The 18379-nt window shown below is 47.0% G+C and overlaps 1 protein-coding gene across 1 annotated transcript in view; it reads left to right on the top strand.

Moving 5' to 3' along the window:
• kdrl (kinase insert domain receptor like) overlaps positions 1 to 18379 on the top strand; it is a 283571-nt gene that overhangs the window by 98254 nt on the left and 166938 nt on the right. The window contains exon 4 of the mRNA XM_072505640.1: positions 7841 to 7965. Within this exon, the coding sequence (XP_072361741.1) occupies positions 7841 to 7965 (125 nt within the window). The remainder of the gene's footprint in view (positions 1 to 7840; positions 7966 to 18379) is intronic.

An 18379-nucleotide genomic window follows, 5' to 3' on the forward strand; every position in this document is an offset into this window, starting at 1 on the left:
CAGCATCCCAAACGTCACCTTCCTTTTATGCAACACCTCTTTGGCTCGGTTGAAGCTCGCCCTCCTTCTCGCCACCTCCGCACTCCAATCCTGGTATAGCCATACCACAGCATTCTCCCATCTGCTACTCCGCACCTTTTTAGCCCATCTCAGGACCTCTTCTCTGACCTTAAGGCGGTAAAATTGCACGATTATCGCCCTCGGTGGTTCTCCCGCTTTTGGTCTTCTCGCCGGAATCCGATTTGCCCACTCCACCTCCATGGGGCCCGCAGGGGCCTCAGCACCCATCAGTGAGCTCAGCATCTTACTTGCGTACTCTCCACAGTCCACTCCTTCCACACCCTCAGGGAGACCTAGTATCCGAAGGTTCTTCCTTCGCGCTCCGTTTTCTAGGGCCTCAATCCTTTCAGTACACTTTTTATGAAGTGCCTCGTGCGTCTGAGTCTTAACCGCCAGGCCCAGGATCTCGTCCTCAATATCTGTCACCTTCTGCTCCACCACGCGGAGCTCAGTCTCCTGGGTCTTTAATGTCTCCTTGAGCCCCTCAATTGCCTGTAGCATCGGGGTCAGCACCTCCCTCTTCAGCAGCTCCACGCACCATCTCACGATTTCATCTTGCTCAGGCCCCCATGTCGCCTGCGCTTTCTCCGCCGCCATCTTGTACTTCTCTCTTTCTGACCCTTTGGTCGACGATTCCTCGCGCTGCAGCCGCCACCGCCGGTTTTTTCCTCCTTTGTTTGGGGGGACTCCCTTCTCACACACCCCACACCGGGTTGCGTCGTCGAAAAATTCCACGTTGGGGCTCTTAAAAGAGCCCGAAGGTCCGTCGGAGCTGGAGCCGCCGAAGCGTGCGGCTAGCTAGGCATCACCGTAACCGGAAGTCCCTTCAGTGGCCTTGATGAGATCTTTTCACAGTTGTTCCCTCTGCTGCTAGAATTCACCTTTGATACAGGCCCTCAGATCAGCTTGCAGCTTTAAGCTTGCCCTTCCCCCGCCTGCATGCTGGAAGAGGCCCTGTTTATCCTGCAGTTGCAGCCAAATCTTTTACTGTTTCTGCCGTGTCTGGGAACCAAGAGACATACCCTTCCTGGGGGACACTGTCGGGGGAATGCTGCAGCCTTCTTCCCACACCGGGAAATGGCAAACAAATGCCGTGGGGGCCCTGTAACGAGCCCAAAAGTCCGTTCCAAGCAGGAGCTACCGAATATGCGACCTAGCTCTGCATAGCCGCACCCGGAAGTCCTTCAGGGCACCATTTTTAAATGTCGCCCCACTCTTTCGACCGCCTGAAACCACCCCATCGCAGCCTCTGGACATCCTCCCCCACTGCACCTAACTTACCTCTTAAGGAGTCCTCAAGCCGCCCTCTCGTCAAACCTTATATGGACAAGGTACTCCCGGGCCCAATCCCTGGCACCCGGGCACCATAGCATTTCCAGCCTGGCAGAGCCAGCCTGGGCACACTGGTGTCCTTTTGCTTGGGGTGAGCTCTGCTAATTCCCTGCTTCCTCTGCAGTGGGGCAGCACCTCTGAGGCATGCTAACACCTGGTGGACCACTGGCTGGGCTTGGCCACACTCATGCTGTTGTTACTGCTGGGGTATGAGGGATTCCAGAGGAGCAGCCTGGGTAGGCGGGAAATTGTCAACTGAGATGAGGAGGAACAAATTCTAGAAGAGGGTGGTGAGTTTGTAGAACTCGGTGGCCCATAGTACGGTGGAGTCACAGTCATTAAATAGTTTCAAGAAGGATATGGATGATATATTTCTGATTTTCAAAAACAGGTTTAAGGGTTATGTGCAACAGGTGGGAGGTGGATTTGCGACCAGGAAGAGATCAGCCATGACCTGATTGAATGGAGGAGAAGGCTCAAAGGGCTAAATTGCCTACTTCTGCTCCTAATTCCTATGTCCCTATGACACAGTTAGCAGTGTGAGCAGCCAGGAGCCTTTAAATAGCACCAAAGGAGTGTGTTTTAATTCCACATACTGCAGCAATGCCGTTCTGAGCCAGGTCACCCCAATCCCGAGGGGGACAACCAGAGTCCACGGATTTGACACCAAGCCATTCCCCGCTACTACCCCGCCCCCTCCCCGCCCCCTCCCGGCCCCCTCCCCCCCCCCCCCCCCCCCCCCCCCCCCGACCCGGGCAGCCACCCCCAGCAAACCCAACGTTTTTTGAGCATTTATTTAGCCTCCCGCTCCCCCTCAATAGCCATGGCATCCAGGTCCCATTTGTAAATCCTTGCACCAATTCACACCCATGAGACCTCTGCCTAAGGGGCAGAGCATCGCGGAGGGGTGCAGCATGAAATGTCCAACCTGCTAATGATGTTTAAATACTTACAAATGACGGTTTTGCATGGACCCACCGGCAGGGGCTGCAAACGTCAATAATACCACCAGCGAGAGACCGGAGCATAGCATTGGAATCAGTGCCAGGCGTATATCACGATTTTTCCATTGCGCATTATTTTCTGCCTGATCGCAATTCTCACTGCTGGCATTGTGAAGTGAAGAATTCAGCCTCTTTTTTCTCTGGTATCAAGCTATGTAACAGCAGTTTTGTTCAAAATCACCATTACTCACCAATCAACCATGGATGGTGAGGAGAAAGAAAATATTCTTTCATCTACCACCAGCCAGTCAAATTGTAATACAAGACCTTTGTTGAATTCATCATCCTTTCCACTGCAGTTTTGTTTCTCAGTCACAGGCCTGCCATACATCTCATATGAATGTTTAAATTCATTAATACCATGAAAGGCCGGTGGCATTATTGTGACAGTGAAGGGATCTCTTAAAGATTTTATAATAGCTTTTTTAAAATGATAATGGCGTTTGACATCCATGCGATCCGTGAGTTTTCATGCTTGAAAGCAAAGTGGATCATGAATATGTTCTAGGGAGGTAAGTTAAGACCAGAGCTGGACGTTGCACCCTTGCTGTTATTCCAACAACCATAGCTGCAGGCTGTGGTACATTTCTCTATCAACGACTGAGGGAAACGACCTGTGCTATTCGGAACATAGATTGTCACACAAAGGTATCATCTGCTGTCAGGAGGCAGGAGACAAATTCCACAGTAGGGACAACATTGCCAGTGGCAGCAACTTTCTCCCTCGCTATCATGTCTCTATTTCTTTTCAAGATAGCTACAAATGTACCAAGCTAGTGACCGGTGCATTGGTCTGTAGGGTCAGTGCATACTGACCAAATAGAAATAGTAGCATGACAACTCATTTCAGGAACTGATGGCATCCACGTGGCTATCCTGAGGCTCTTCTCATGTCAGTCGCTGATCAAGGTGCAATGATGTGCTGGAGAATCTGTTGCGCCAAGCAAACTGTTAAGGTTTCAGTGTGACAATTGTTTCAAATGTAACTTGTCTCCTGGATTTAAGTGCTGCACTATGGACGTAAGCTGAGATGAGGCTATCCAAGCTCAATTCACAAAGAGCCAATAAGACGCTTACAATCCAGGATTCTGAGATGGAATTAGATGCAAGTTACCTCCACTGTGCCGGACATTTGAAGGATGTGAGGTTGAAGACGGCTTAGAAGGTTAAAGCAGTAGAAGAGTAACCGATTTCAAAAACCCACCTTGTGATGCGCAAACTGGGGTTAGATACCTTCTAGTATCGATTGGGCAGCAGTACATTAGCAACTTTCCTTGTGTCTGCCAGGTTTGCTTCTTGCTGGATCTTCCAAGTGATTCTTCTCCACCAAGAGGCTCTTAAATGTCAAGCACAGCAGCGTGTTCTATCCTCACTTCAAGCTTCCACACCTCAAAGACAGCATATGGAAATATTTTCCATTCCTGAGAAAATGTGAACCTTCCCCTCAGTTCATATAAAACTGAATCTATTTCACATGGTTTCTTGACTTTTTAGTGGCCACAGAGGAGTCCAGATGAGGACGTAAAGAAAACTGGTTTATTGCCAAACAAACTATTTGCAGAGTATACTTCAGGTCCCAGCAGGGACGATACTCAAGTCTGGCTCTCCACTGGGCCAGATTTTATCTAAGTGTCCATTAACTCGGTTGATGGGCCCCCACCCCTCAGCGGGGAAGCTCGTATTCCACGAGGCTCACGGGGAGGCACATTGGTCCATCCCGAAGCCTTCTTGGCGGTTATAACATCCCTCCCTCCAAAGTCCGAAGACCCTTCAGAGGAAGGTGGAGCAAGAGGACGGTTGCTCTTTTTCGTCCATGGTTGCGCATCCTGTGCCTGCAGGTCTGGGTCAGGAGGCGTATATCAGCACGATGAATGGCATTTCCTTGATGATTAGCCCGGTGGGGCCACTACTTGTGGCTGCTCTCTGGTTGTCACATCATCAGAAACTTCCAATGCCTGGTTCTCATTATCAGAGTCCTTGACTTCCCAGATCTCTGTGTCAGGTCCCCAAGGGGCAACAGCTTTTTAAATCTTTGGTACCGTGGCTGTCTGACTTGAATTCAGTACCTCCGGTGGAGCTTCATGTTGAATCGGTCTCCTGCGTTTAAGGTGGTCAACATGCTTCTTCATCGCACAGTCGTGAGCACAAACCTGATATAAAGCTGTCCCTGTCTGTCGAACTACCATTCTTGGGACCCACTTGGCGCCATCTCCGAAGTTCCATATGTAAACTGTGCCACCTGGTCCAAACTGTCTGGTCCGCTTCTGCCTGTCTGGGCAACGCCCTTGCTGCTCCTGACTACTGCGTACTTTCCCGCCAATATCTGGGAACGTGAAGCTGAGGCAGGTCCAGAATCTTCGATCCATTAAAGGTTCAGCCGGCGTTACGCTGGTCGGGGCATGTGGGATAGTACGGTGGGGGCCTTTATGAGTACTACTTCGACTCCGGGTCTAACACCTATTGAAGATAGGCATGCGACATGTCAAGCTTTGTGAATAAATGATCCCCAGTCAGCTTCACATACATGTCCTCGATGCGTGGCATTGAGCACCTATTCAAATGGGAGGCCTTATTCACAGTTAATTTATTATCCCCACTTTTATCTGGCTTGAGGATGGGGTCTACTGGTGCTGCCCAATCTGCAAATCTTGCTGGCCGAATGATACCGAGACTCTCAAGGCGGCTGAGCTCCGCCTCAACTTTCACCAGTAATGCATGGGAGACCAGGTGGGCCTCAAATTATTTAGGCTGTGCTTCAGAGTCGACATTAAATTTTGTCATGGGTCCTTTTATTTTTCCCAACCCTGCTGGAAAATTTTGGGGTATTTCCCAACACTTCATAAAGGCCTCCAATGCTCATTTGAAAGATCCATTGCCAATCTAGACAAAGGCATTTCAGCCAATCACGGCCTACCTGACTAGGGCCTTGTCCTTTAACCACAATCAATGTTATTCTTATAGATTGCTGCCTGTAAATCACCAGGGTCATCGTGGTTCTAGCTATGACAATTGGTTCCCCCGTGTAAGTGGCCAGCTTTGCCTCCGTGTCACGCAAAAGCAATTGTTGCACTCCTGACTGGATTTTCTTAAACATTTGTTTTCCTGTAACCTAGAAGGCAGCAATGGTACCCAATTCCATTGCGAGCGGGTGCCCGTCGACTTGGACGGTGATCCTAATGGGGGTAACTTTGGTTGCATGCATTCACTGTTAGCCTGTTCTAAATGGAGGGTTCAGGATCTGGGTGGACGCCTACCAATGGTGCAATGGTGGGTTTTCTGGCCACCCTGTGGTTTTCGCTCCCTGCAGCTTTTCCGGCCACATGCCCCATACAGTCTGGGATCTCCCTCTACAGATTTGGGAGACGTATCCGGCCTAGTCAGTACAGTCCTATGATCTGCGGCCCTGGCCTCGACAGTGTCTCCCCCAGACAGGGTTCCAAGGCACTGAACGCCAGGAGGGTATATGTACAACACTGTTCACTTCCATCCCTTGGAGTTCTTGCACTCCCTTTTCTGCATTCTCTCTGGAGAGTGAAATTTCTACGGCTTTCTTAAGGTTTAATAATGGCTCAGCCAGTAATTTTCATTGGTTCGCCATATTATTAACTCCACAAACCAAACGACCCCTTAGCATCTCGGAATGGGAAGGGCCATAGTCACAAAATTCAGCTAGTTTTCTTAAGCGCATAAAGAACTCAGTAACAGACTCCCCAGGGGTCCTCTCAGCCGTGTTGAACCGGTAACGTTACACGGTGACCGACATGGGGTTGTAATGGTTTGCCACAAGCGAAATTAACTCTTCGAAAGTCTTGGGGCTGGATTTTTTGCCCCGCCGTGCCACATTTCTGTTCCACCCCACCGGCAGAATGCTCCGTTAAGCCGGCCGGTCAATGGGGTTCCCATTGTTGGGCAGGCCCATGCTGTCGGGAAACCCCCAGGCTGCCAGCAAAACGGAGCATCCCTCCGGCGGAGAATCCAGCCCTTGGAGCCTGAGACTGCGGGATAGGTGAGGCTCTTTATCATGCTGAAAGTGGGGGCTCCACAGGCAGTTAAAAGTATTACAGTCTGTTGCTCAGCACTTATAGCATTGGCCCTGAAAAAAGTATCACATACGCTCTGCGTATTGCATTGAATCCTCCATGCATCAAGTTTCCTGAAGAGCGGCATTTTGAAATCAGTGCAAACCTTATTCTGGTAGTGCTGTAAGAGATGACCGTTCGTCCAACAGTTAGTAGCACCGACTGGAGCTCCACTTTACCCTCATCACCAATTTAGTGGCCTCAGAGGCGTCCAAACGAGGGTAGGAAAACTGATTTATTGCCAAACAAACTATTCCCAGAGTATGCTTCAGGTCCCAGCCGGGCCTTCACTCATGCCCGGCTGTCATCTGGTCTGGCTTTTTAAGAGTCCATTAACTCTGCTGATAGACCCCCACCCCCGCAGCGGAGGAGCTTGTATTCCACGTGGCTCACGGGGAGACTATTGGTCCACCCCCATAGGCCTCGTGAGGGTTATAACAGACTTGGATTTCCGAACAATCCTTTTGTTACTTAATGTAATTTAGTTGCAAAGGAGTAAATCTTAAATGTTAATTTGTAGCAATTAGCCTTTGCAATTTATTGCGGTTGCTTCAAAACAAAACGCATTATTGTTCTACCAACTTCAGGCTTGCACAAATAGGGCAGAACTTACATTATTGATGTTGATTTCAGACACCCAGCATGCAAAAGGAAATAAGGCTACAACACTGTTAATCCTCTGATTCCTCATATCTGCAAAGCACAACTCACTTTTAGGAACACAGGATTATACAGTTAGCCACGTGGTTTTAAATAATTTCAAGAACCACAATGCTCCACATCATTAAAATGCTGAATGTTCTAGTTCACTGTGAAGCCTTGTGATTTATTGCACTTAATGTACGTAATGTTAATCAATCACTTTCCTTGTTTGTGCACTTCCTATCAAACTCTATGGCCTCCACATAACTGTCACCCGATTTTAAAATTCAAAGCTACAGTGTAATCAGTAAATTCATTGCAGGAGGAGGGGGACAAAAACAATAGGCTGTTTAAGTTACGACTGTGGTAAAGGGGTCAGATTGGAAAATCTAATGTGAACAGCCTTGGAAAGAATATAAGGACATGTCCTGGTGCCCCAAGTTCCCACCCTTGGTCCTTACGTTACGGAGACATCTCATCCTACTTATATGGTAGGAAGATGATTGATGCGTTTGAATACACGGATCCAGATAAAATTTTAAAATCTGCAAATGAGGTTTAGCATTTAAAGGGTTAAAATCCTCTGTCAGAAAACAATGATAATATTGACCACACTTGAGTTGGACTGTTTTAGGACATATCTGCATCTTTAAAGTACAATAAATTAGTGTGGACTATAAACCTTACAGTGTGCTTTGTCCGTATGCTCTCTTAAAAACATAGATCATCAAAGTCCATTTGTGGAGCCTCATACAGAACATCCTGGAGCGATAAAGTACAATGGAAGCAGTGAGATTGTGATCCCCTGCCGGGTCACAGCGCCAGATCTTCAGGTCACCCTACTGAAGGTAAGAGACTTAAAAGAAAGGTTTTCATAAGGGCAACTGATCTGCAACAAACAAGTTATATAATGCAAAGTGCCCTTCCAAGAAATGTTACATGAAATAGCAGAAATGGTTGGAAGCACAAGCAGTGTTTCTAAAAAGAGCAAAGTAGAATAACACTTTGCGAGTCGACCAGTCTTTTCAGATCCAGACTGATCGACCCCATAACTTTAACATTTTATGATTTTATTACAGCCTTCCACCACTAACAATTGTCTTCACCAAAATGTTGCTTGTTTCACCATCAAGTGTTACTGGGCACATGCTTTTTACTATATGATTGCCCTCGAGATGTTATCCATTGGGACATAACAAACTCTTTGAAATGGTAATGTGTTGATAATTTGTGCCTAAACGTTCCTGAGGAGCATTTAATTTCCATGGTTCAATTCTGATCTGCACTAACTAAAGTGATCTCAGCCTTGGTGGCGATCGTGGTGCTATACATCAGGTATGCCAACTTTTCCAAGTTTGGCAGGGTATGCGCAGAAAGTCATAATGTCATGCTAGCATAAACTTTGCCCAATATTTTTCTTAGTTAGTCTGTCTGAAGAATAGGAGAAAGTAAGATGTACATCCTAAAGAAGGAGCCACCTGTCAACTGATAGCAATCACATCCCATTAAACACTTAGCCCTATGGTCTTAATAGGGAAGAACAGAGGTGGGGGGAAAGAGAGTGTGGGGGGGGGGGATGAGAGTGGGGGGGGGGGATGAGAGTGGGGGGGGGGGATGAGAGTGGGGGGGGGGGATGAGAGTGGGGGGGGGGGATGAGAGTGGGGGGGGGGGATGAGAGTGGGGGGGGGGATGAGAGTGGGGGGGGGGATGAGAGTGGGGGGGGGGATGAGAGTGGGGGGGGGATGAGAGTGGGGGGGAGAGAGAGTGGGGGGGGGAGAGAGAGAGTGGGGGGGGGAGAGAGAGTGGGGGGGGGGAGAGAGAGAGTGGGGGGGGGGGGGGGAGAGAGAGTGGGGGGGGAGAGAGAGTGAGGGGGAGAGTGGGGGGGGGGGGAGAGTGGGGAGAGTGGGGGGGGGGGGTGGATGCAGTCCAACTATTACCCAGTTACTGAAATTGGGACGCGTGGGTGCGAACATGAGTTGAGAACAAGATTGGACTGAGTTGTATTTCCTTCCACAGTCAAATAGTCTGTCAATACACATTGTCTAGGCTTGTGCAGAAAATAGTGGTGAACTGCCAATGCCCTTGATACAATACAGCAGCAAGTCATCTTTAGTTCAGGAGAAGAGGAAGTGCAGACAATGTGGAAAAATTGCAGTACAACGCAAACATTGCATTGAGAAAAATTAGCTTCTTAAAGTTGATAAAAGACCTGATTTTACAAATTCATTACCCAAAAGAATTAGTTGTTAATTCTGATTTATTTGCAAACATAGGACTGTACAAAACTTGAAGACAATTGCAGTTCTACATCCAATCTGAACATTTGAAAAATGACATAAATCGCAATATTTGTCACACTGTTCAATCCCTTACTACTCAATCCCTTACTCTGCCAAATATCTACCGTGTTCCTTCTTTGCTTTGCCAACATTCTTCACCTCCAGTGCTTCCTGAGACAAGCAGAATGTTCCACATATCCACCATCCTCTGAGGATAGCAATTAAATTTAAACAGGCTGTTCACTTCTCCTTTTCTGACTTGAATCAAACCTTTGGTTATTGAGTTTATGATAACAGAAACCATACCTTTCATGTCACTTGTAACCCCTTGGAACCTCGCTTCATTGATAAAGTCTGAATATTCTTCATATTTTTCCAATGTCAGATTTTCCATTTCCGTAGCCTCTGTTCAAAACACAATTCAAAATATCAATTCAGTTACCTTTCGAAGTGCCCTCGCTACAGAAATTGAAAATCTGACATTCAAAAAATATGAAGAATTATGAAGACAGACTTTATCAATGAATCGAGATTCCAAGGAGTTATAAGTGGCTTGAAAAGTATGTTTTCTGCAATCATAAACACAATCACCAAAGGTTTTATTCAAGTTCAGAAATTGTTTCACAATGATACAGCGATCAGTATCACACTTGAAGTGAGCAGGGCCTGGTGATGAAGTGAGAGTGAATTCACTTGACATTAATGCTGCATTGGACTGAGTGTGGAATTAAGGAGCCCTAGCTAATTGAAGTCAATAGGAATCAGGGGGAAACTGTCCACGGGCTGAAGTCATAGCTAGCACAAAGGAAGATGGTCGTGGTTGCTGGAGGTCAATGACCTCAGTCCCAGGACATCACTGCAAGAGTTCCTTGGGGTATTGTTCTAGGTCCAGTTACCTTCGGCTTCTTCCTCAATGACTTTCCCTCGGTGTTTGCTAATGATTGCAGAATGTTCAGTACTATTTGTGACTCCTCCGTTACTGAAATAGTCTGTGTCTATATGCAGCAAGATTCAGACAATATTCAGACTTGCATTGATAAGTGGCAAGTAATATTCACACCACACAAGTGTCAGTCAATGAGCATCTCCAACAAGAAATAATCTAACCATTTGACGTTAAATGCCATTACCATCACTGAGTCACTCACTATTAACATTCTGGGTCAAAAATTAGAATCCCTGTAGTGCAGAAGGAGGCCATTCGGCCCATCGACCCTCCGAAAGAGCACCCTACATAGGCCCACTTGCTCGCCCTATCTCCGTAACCCTGTCAACCCCCATGTAACCTTTTTTGGATACTATGGGGCAATTTATCACGGCCAATCTACCTAGATTGCACATTTTTCGACTGTGGGAGAAAATCGGAGCACCCGGAGAAAACCCATCCAGACACGGGGGAACGTGCAGACTCCGCACAGACAGTGACCCAAGCCGGGAACCCATCTTGGGTCCCTGGTGCTGTGAGGCAGCAGTGCCAATCATTGTAGCTACGTGCGCCCTCATGATGGTTACCATTGAATGGGTGTTACCGCTGAACCAGAACCTGAACTGGACTACCACATAAATACTGTGGCTGCAAGAGCAAGTCAAAAGCTGAGAATTCTGCATTGAGTAACTCACCTCCTCACTCCCACGGCCTATCCACCGTGTAAAAATTACAAGTTAGGATTGTGATGGAATATTCTCCACCTACCTGGATGAGTTCAGCTCCAATGCTGCTCAAGAAGCTGAATACCATCCTGGGCACGATTGGCACCTAATTCACCATGACTTAAAAATATCTTGCCGCTCCCTCACTGTCACTGGGTCATAATGCTGGAACTCGCTTCCTAATAGCACGGTGGGTGTGTCTACATCTCAAGGACTGCAGAAATTCAAGAAGGCAGCTCACACCACCTTCTCAAGGGCAATTAGGGATGGGCAATAAATGCTGGCTAAACCAGGTACACTTACATCCTTTGAAGGATGGCACAGTGACACAGTGGTTAGCACTGCTGCTTCACACCACCAGGAACCCAGGTTCAATTCCAGTCTTGGGTGACTGTGCGGAAGTCTGCATGTTCTCCCTGTGTATGCATGCGTTTCCTCCGGGTGCTCCGGTTTCCTCCCACAGTCGAAAAACGTGCAGGTTAAGTCTATTGGCCATGCTAATTTGTCCCTTGGTGTCCAGGGGTTAGGTGGGTTACGCGGATGGGGCGGGGGAGTGGGCCTAGGTGGGGCGCTCTTTCGGAGGGTCGGTGCAGACTCGATTGGCCGAATGGCCTCTTCCTGCACCATCGGGGTTCTGTAGGGATTCTATATGAATGATTAAATAAAATAAAACAGGAATCCTACATTGTCAGATGGGTAATCTTTTGTTGATGGATTAATCAGAAGTTTCATCGACCTGTGCAGATGGACAAATAAGATTTAATTTATTCTTTTCCAAGAAATAAATGGGCATTTCCCCGGATATCATTGTTAACATACAACCCACAACCAAGATCACCAAAAATTAGCTGCTCTTTGTAGTTTCTTGCTGTGTACTCATACAAGTAAAAGTGATTACATTTCAAAATATAACTTGTTGGCTGTAAGGCACTTGCTTGTCCTGAGGGTATGAAAGGTGTAATTAAAATGTTTCATTGTGTTTGCACTCTTTACTACTTCTGCATGCAGTACAACATGTTCCGTTCGCATGTTCTTGAGTTCCATGAGCTCTCCTCTGGAATACCTCTATTTGGTGGACAAATTCAGTTTATCTTATCTGTCAGATCTTACTTTCCTTCCATTCTCTTCTTGATTTACATGTATCCATATTCTTCCATTTTGTCAGTCAAACCTCTTAATCTGTCATAGTGAACAATAATGGTGCCAGGAACGGATCCCTCCTTTCTTCCCAATGCAACTTAATGTGAAACTATGCACAGTTTTCTCTGACGCAGCCACTTCAGAAGATTCACCATTATTTCCAGGCTTGCGGGTCAAAAAGCTCTGTTTAAAATTTAAATGTAATAATATGCAACAAATTCCCACTTTCAACTCGCTCCACGAGATTTGGTAGCCATGACTCCCTCGCCCCCAATCGCTTCCGCACCCCTTGCCCAGCAAGTCATTCTGACCTCTTATTCCACTGGTAATTCTTTATTCCTAGCTTCAGGATTATTTTTAACTGCATGGAAGAGGTTCACGTCTCTATGTTTCCTGGGACAATTGTCATGTCTCTTTTCACAATTTTTTGCTCTGCTGCCTCACAGCACCAGGGTTCAATTCTGTCCTCAGGTGACTGTGTGTGTGGAGTTTGCACTTTCTCCCCGTGTCTGCGTGGATTTCCTCTGGGTGCTCCGGTTTCTTCTACAGTCCAAAGATATGCAGGTTAGGTGGACTGGCCACTCATTTGAGGGCCACCAACAAAACAGAAGAACGGAAACAAACTAGGTGGACTGGCGAAGCTAAATTGCCCCTTAGTGTCCAAAAGGTTAGGTGGGGTTACTGGGTTATGGGGATAGAGTGAAGGTGTGGGCTTAATTAGGGGATCTTTCCAAGGGCCGGTGCAGACTCAATGGGCTGAATGGCCTCCTTCTGCACTGTAAATTCTGTAAATTCAAAAACTACCAGCATGTAACTAATCTAATTAGCAACTACATTAAGTAGGCTATTGCAACCCACATAGGGTTAGTGCTCTCAGCAACCAATCTCACTTTTACTGATAATTCTTATCATATTTAACGTTTCCTTATTTTTGCCCTGAAAATGTTGTCTATTTGATTATTTAAAATGTATTTATCGCATCCTCATTTGCGGATGTTTACTACATCCGTTTCGGGCTTAAAATATTTATTAATTTCAAGGTGTAATCATATGGAAACTTACTACAATTCCTGGCCAAAGAACAGTATTGATGACATAAATGTCCATGCGGTGCAATCTTCTGACTGGTGCAGGAAATGGAGGAAATTCTTTTGAAATAAATGACTTTAATATGCACCTTGATATCTGTTCTTAAATCACTGTGGTTAATTTTTACCTCTCCTCCGAGTTACTGAGTGGTTTGGTTCCCAGGTCCCACTGATTGTCGCTGAGACAAGCTGTCTGCTTCCTGCTTTGCAAGAGGAAGCGACAGGAGAATTTCAAAGTCCCATTTACAAACATCCTCCGCCAAGCCTTCAAATTTTACGAACTTTACACAAGGCCTCTACTCCAGGAAAACGGGAAAATGTGTTTACGTTCGCTTGGCCTTTTCCTTCTTGAACATTTCCCAAAGCTGTGTTGACAAATAATGCCAAGAATGTTTGGCTGGGTGTTCTCTCAGTGTATTGAATCACACCAATGAGCAGGTCTTGGACGAGATTCCCAGTCTTTGTACAGTCAACTTCCACTGCAGTTAGGGCACTAAAATTAGCCTTAGCTACACCGGGAAAATTCATCTGGGTGTCTGCGTTGATCACTACTCAGTGATTCCTGTAAAGTGCATTTGTGGGAACAATGAGTGAGGATATGATCACAGTAGGATGCAGCGTCCCACACACACTCTCCCACATACACACCACAAACTGCTAATACTCATTGTTTGATTTACTCATGGTTGAGGTACATTACTGCTCTCGAGCCTGCAGTCTGCAATGAGTCGATATCTTACGGAAGAAAAGGCAAAGAATTCCCAATGCTACAATCCGAAATCAAACCAATCACTAAAGTCAAATCCGAATCCTAGTTGGAATCTAACTCGGAAATTGTTGGAATAGCATCCATGTTGTTGAGTTTTGGTGGTGAGTTGATCTGCTGGATAAATTTGGCAGATTTAACTATTGAAGACTTCAAATGGTTCCGTCCCTAGAGACCGAAGCTATCAGGTGAAATCTATACTGCTTCAACTCTTCAAAAATAGCTTTCTTGCAAAGGTTGTGACAGACTCGTAATCTACTATTATGTTGGATGCACTGTCATTTCTCAGGAATTCAAATCTATTCCCAGAGCAATCACATTTCTACAACTTGCACATTTTTCAAAGCTCAATGAATGGGCTTATTTTGGTGACTGGGATGATATGGTTTGCAGTGCTGATAGTGGGCCAGACTGTGCAAAAACACAGACCAGCTAATGGCTAGTTATTACCCAAGAGAGACAAGGGCCAATTTCAATCAACTTGGCGGAAGCTGGCCGTGGCAGAGTTAGGATTGCGATGCACCATATTTGCTGGAGAAGCTGGGCCTTTCTACAAGAAGCTTCAATACTGTATGCAAACTGGGATCTTCTGTCACAAATGTTGTACTGGCCCTGAAGCCATGTAAGCTGTAGAGTGATATTCATGGGCATGCAGCCCTGGTGGCAGGATAGTGAGTTACATTTTCTCATCATACACCTCCAAATCAATCACTGTGCAATTTTATTTATTATTTTAATTCAGCCCTCATTGCACGGCAAAATATTGCAAAGTTCCCAAGATTTCCCACTTCTAATTTGGCTGAAGGAATTTTTAAAAATGTCTTTATTATTTATTCATGATATCAGAATTAATCCTCTGTGACTGAAACACTTCACCTTTTATACCTGTTGTCCGACTGCTAAATGCTTGTGTCTCCTCAGAACAAGTGCTTTAAATTTCTGCACTGGTTAGTACACATTGACGAATCCAGAGGAAAAGTCACAGCAATGGTGCCGATTTGGGCATATTTCCTGTGGGGGTGGGGGTTGGGTGGGAGGGTAGGCGGGGAGGTTACATTCAGCACAACATGCCTGGCAGTAACCGACTTGTTAATAAACAAACGGCCGAATTAGCGGCTCTGAACTGTACGCTTTCCACGATTGAACTTCACGGCTATGCAGGTGAATAAGATACCTGACTAACATTTCAATAATTTAATCTGCCAAATTTATCCACATCAACTCACCACCGGCTTTCAACAATATGGACGGTATTTCAATTTGAAGTTTCAGAGTCGGATTCCAATTAGCGTAGAAACAATATAACGTCAGAAGCAGAGGCCTGATCAATTTATACAGATGCGGAATGTCCTTTTCAGCCAATGACATCCCAATGACACTTTAACTGTTCCCTGAAAGGTGTTGATGCCACAGTTTTCCCACAAGGCTGCAGACCAGCAGCTGGTGGGAAGAACGAAGAAGTCACTCCAGGTATAAAAGGGAAGAACATATTTTATTCATATAGCTTCTTTCATGACCTTGGATGTCCCAAAGTGCTTTTGAAATGTTGTCACAAGGAAATGCGGCAGACAATTTGTTCCCAAAACCAACACTGTGATACCTGAACAAATAATTTGTTTTAGGTTTTAGTGATATCAGTTGAGGGTTAAATATTGGCCAGGAAACTGGGGAGAATTCCCTTTCTCTTCTTCAAAATAGTGCAATGAGGGCGGGATTCTCAGATCTGGGGGCGGGATTCTCAGATCCTGGGGCTAAGTGTTGACGCCGGAGCATTTTACCTGGCATCATTCCGCCCCTAGGATCAGCGATCCTGCGCTGCGCAGGGGGCCAGCACGGCACTGGAGAGCCTCACGCTGTTCCAGCTGCCCATCCGGGCCTCAGAACGGGCGCAGCGGGTCCGCACATGCACGCTACAGCTGGCGGGAGTTCGCGCATGAGCTCTACGGCCAGCGCGAGTTCGCACATGCGCATGGGTTGCCTTCTCCGCGCCGACCCCGACGCAACATGGTGGGGAGCTACAGGGGCCCGGCGCGGAGGAACATAGGCCCCCACCAGGATAAGCCCGCCCATCGATCGGTAGGCCCCGATCGCGAGCCAGGCTACCGTGGAGGCCCCCCGGAGTCGGTTCCCCCATCCCCCCCACGAAGCCGCCCCCTGCAACATGAATGCCGAGGTCCCTTCGGGTAGGACCATACGAGAACGGTGCCGGGGAACTCGGCCTAACTCGGCGGGCACTCGGCCCATCGCGCGCGGAGAATCGGTGGGGGGGCTGGGCCACGTCGACCGCGCCGGTGCCAATTCTCTGGTGATCACAGAATCAGCAGACCGACGTCGGGGCGTCGTCGTGTGAATCGCTCCACTCCCCGCCGGCGATTCTCCAACCCGCCACGGGGTCGGAGAATCCCACCCAGGATATTTTAATCCCCTTAAGAGGCACTTTTGTAGGTAGGTGAATATGCAGCTCCCATCCTTTACTCCTAACGATAAGAACTGACCTGAGTCAGTCCAGATCGAAGAAATGATTGAGAGTCACAACTCTTTTCAACAGTTTATACAAAATACATTCGGCTCATCGAATCTGCACCGAGCCTCTGAAAGAGCACCTTACCGAGGACCACTGCCACGTCTTACCCCTATAACCCCACCAGAGGCCAATCTAGAACAAAGAACAAAGAAAAGTACAGCACAGGAACAGGCCCTTCGGCCCTCCAAGCCCGTGCCGACCATGCTGCCCGACTAAACTACAATCTTCTACACTTCCTGGGTCTGTATCCCTCTATTCCCATCCTATTCATGTATTTGTCAAGATGCCCCTTAAATGTCACTATCGTCCCTACTTCCACCACCTCCTCCGGTAGCGAGTTCCAGGCACCCACTGCCCTCTGCGTAAAAAACTTGCCTCGTACATCTACTCTAAACCTTGCCCCTCTCACCTTAAACCTATGCCCCCTAGTAATTGACCCCTCTACCCTGGGGAAAAGCCTCTGACTATCTATCCACTCTGTCTATGCCCCTCATAATTTTGTATACCTCTATCAGGTCTCCCCTCATCCTCCTTCGTTCCAGTGAGAACAAATCGAGTTTATTCAACCGCTCCTCATAGCTAATGCCCTCCATACCAGGCAAGATTCTGGTAAATCTCTTCTGCACCCTCTCTAAAGCCTCCACATCCTTCTGGTAATGTGGCGACCAGAATTGAACACTATACTCCAAGTGTGGCCTAACTAAGGTTCTATACAGCTGCAACATGACTTGCCAATTCTTATACTCAATGCCCCGGCCAATGAAGGCAAGCATGCCGTATGCCTTCTTGACTACCTTCTCCACCTGTGTTGCCCCTTTCAATGACCTGTGTACCTGTACTCCTAGATCGCTTTGACTTTCAATACTCTTGAGGGTTCTACCATTCACTGTATATTCCCTGCCTGCATTAGACCTTCCAAAATGCATTACCTCACATTTGTCCGGATTAAACTCCATCTGCCATCACTCTGCCCAAGTCTCCAAACAATCTAAATCCTGCTGTATCCTCCGACAGTCCTCATCGCTATCCGCAATTCCACCAACCTTTGTGTCGTCTGCAAACTTACTAATCAGACCAGTTACATTTTCCTCCAAGTCATTTATATATACTACAAAGAGCAAAGGTCCCAGCACTGATCCCTGTGGAACACCACTGGTCACAGCTCTCCAATGACAAAAGCATCCTTCCATTGCTACACTCTGCCTTCTATGGCCTAGCCAGTTCTGTATCCACTTTGCCAGCTCACCTGATCCCGTGTGACTTCACCTTTTGTACTAGTCTACCATGAGGGACCTTGTCAAAGGCCTTACTGAAGTCCATATAGACAACATCCACTGCCCTACCTGCATCAATCATCTTAGTGACCTCGAAAAACTCTATCAAGTTAGTGAGACACGACCTCCCCTTCACAAAACCGTGCTGCCTCTCACTAATACGTCCATTTGCTTCCAAATGGGAGTAGATCCTGTCTCGAAGAATTCTCTCCAGTAGTTTCCCTACCACTGAAGTAAGGCTCACCGGCCTGTAGTTCCCGGGATTATCCTTGCTACCCTTCTTAAACAGAGGAACAACATTGGCTATTCTCCAGTCCTCCGGGACATCTCCTGAAGACAGCGAGGATCCAAAGATTTCTGTCAAGGCCTCAGCAATTTCCTCTCCAGCCTCCTTCAGTATTCTGGGGTAGATTCCATTAGGCCCTGGGGACTTATCTACCTTAATATTTTTTAAGACACCCAACACCTCGTCATTTTGGATCTCAATGTGACCCAAGCTATCTACACACCCTTCTCCAGACTCAACATCTACCAATTTCTT

This window comes from Scyliorhinus torazame, chromosome 5, assembly GCF_047496885.1.
Source record: "Scyliorhinus torazame isolate Kashiwa2021f chromosome 5, sScyTor2.1, whole genome shotgun sequence".
NCBI lineage: Eukaryota > Metazoa > Chordata > Chondrichthyes > Carcharhiniformes > Scyliorhinidae > Scyliorhinus > Scyliorhinus torazame.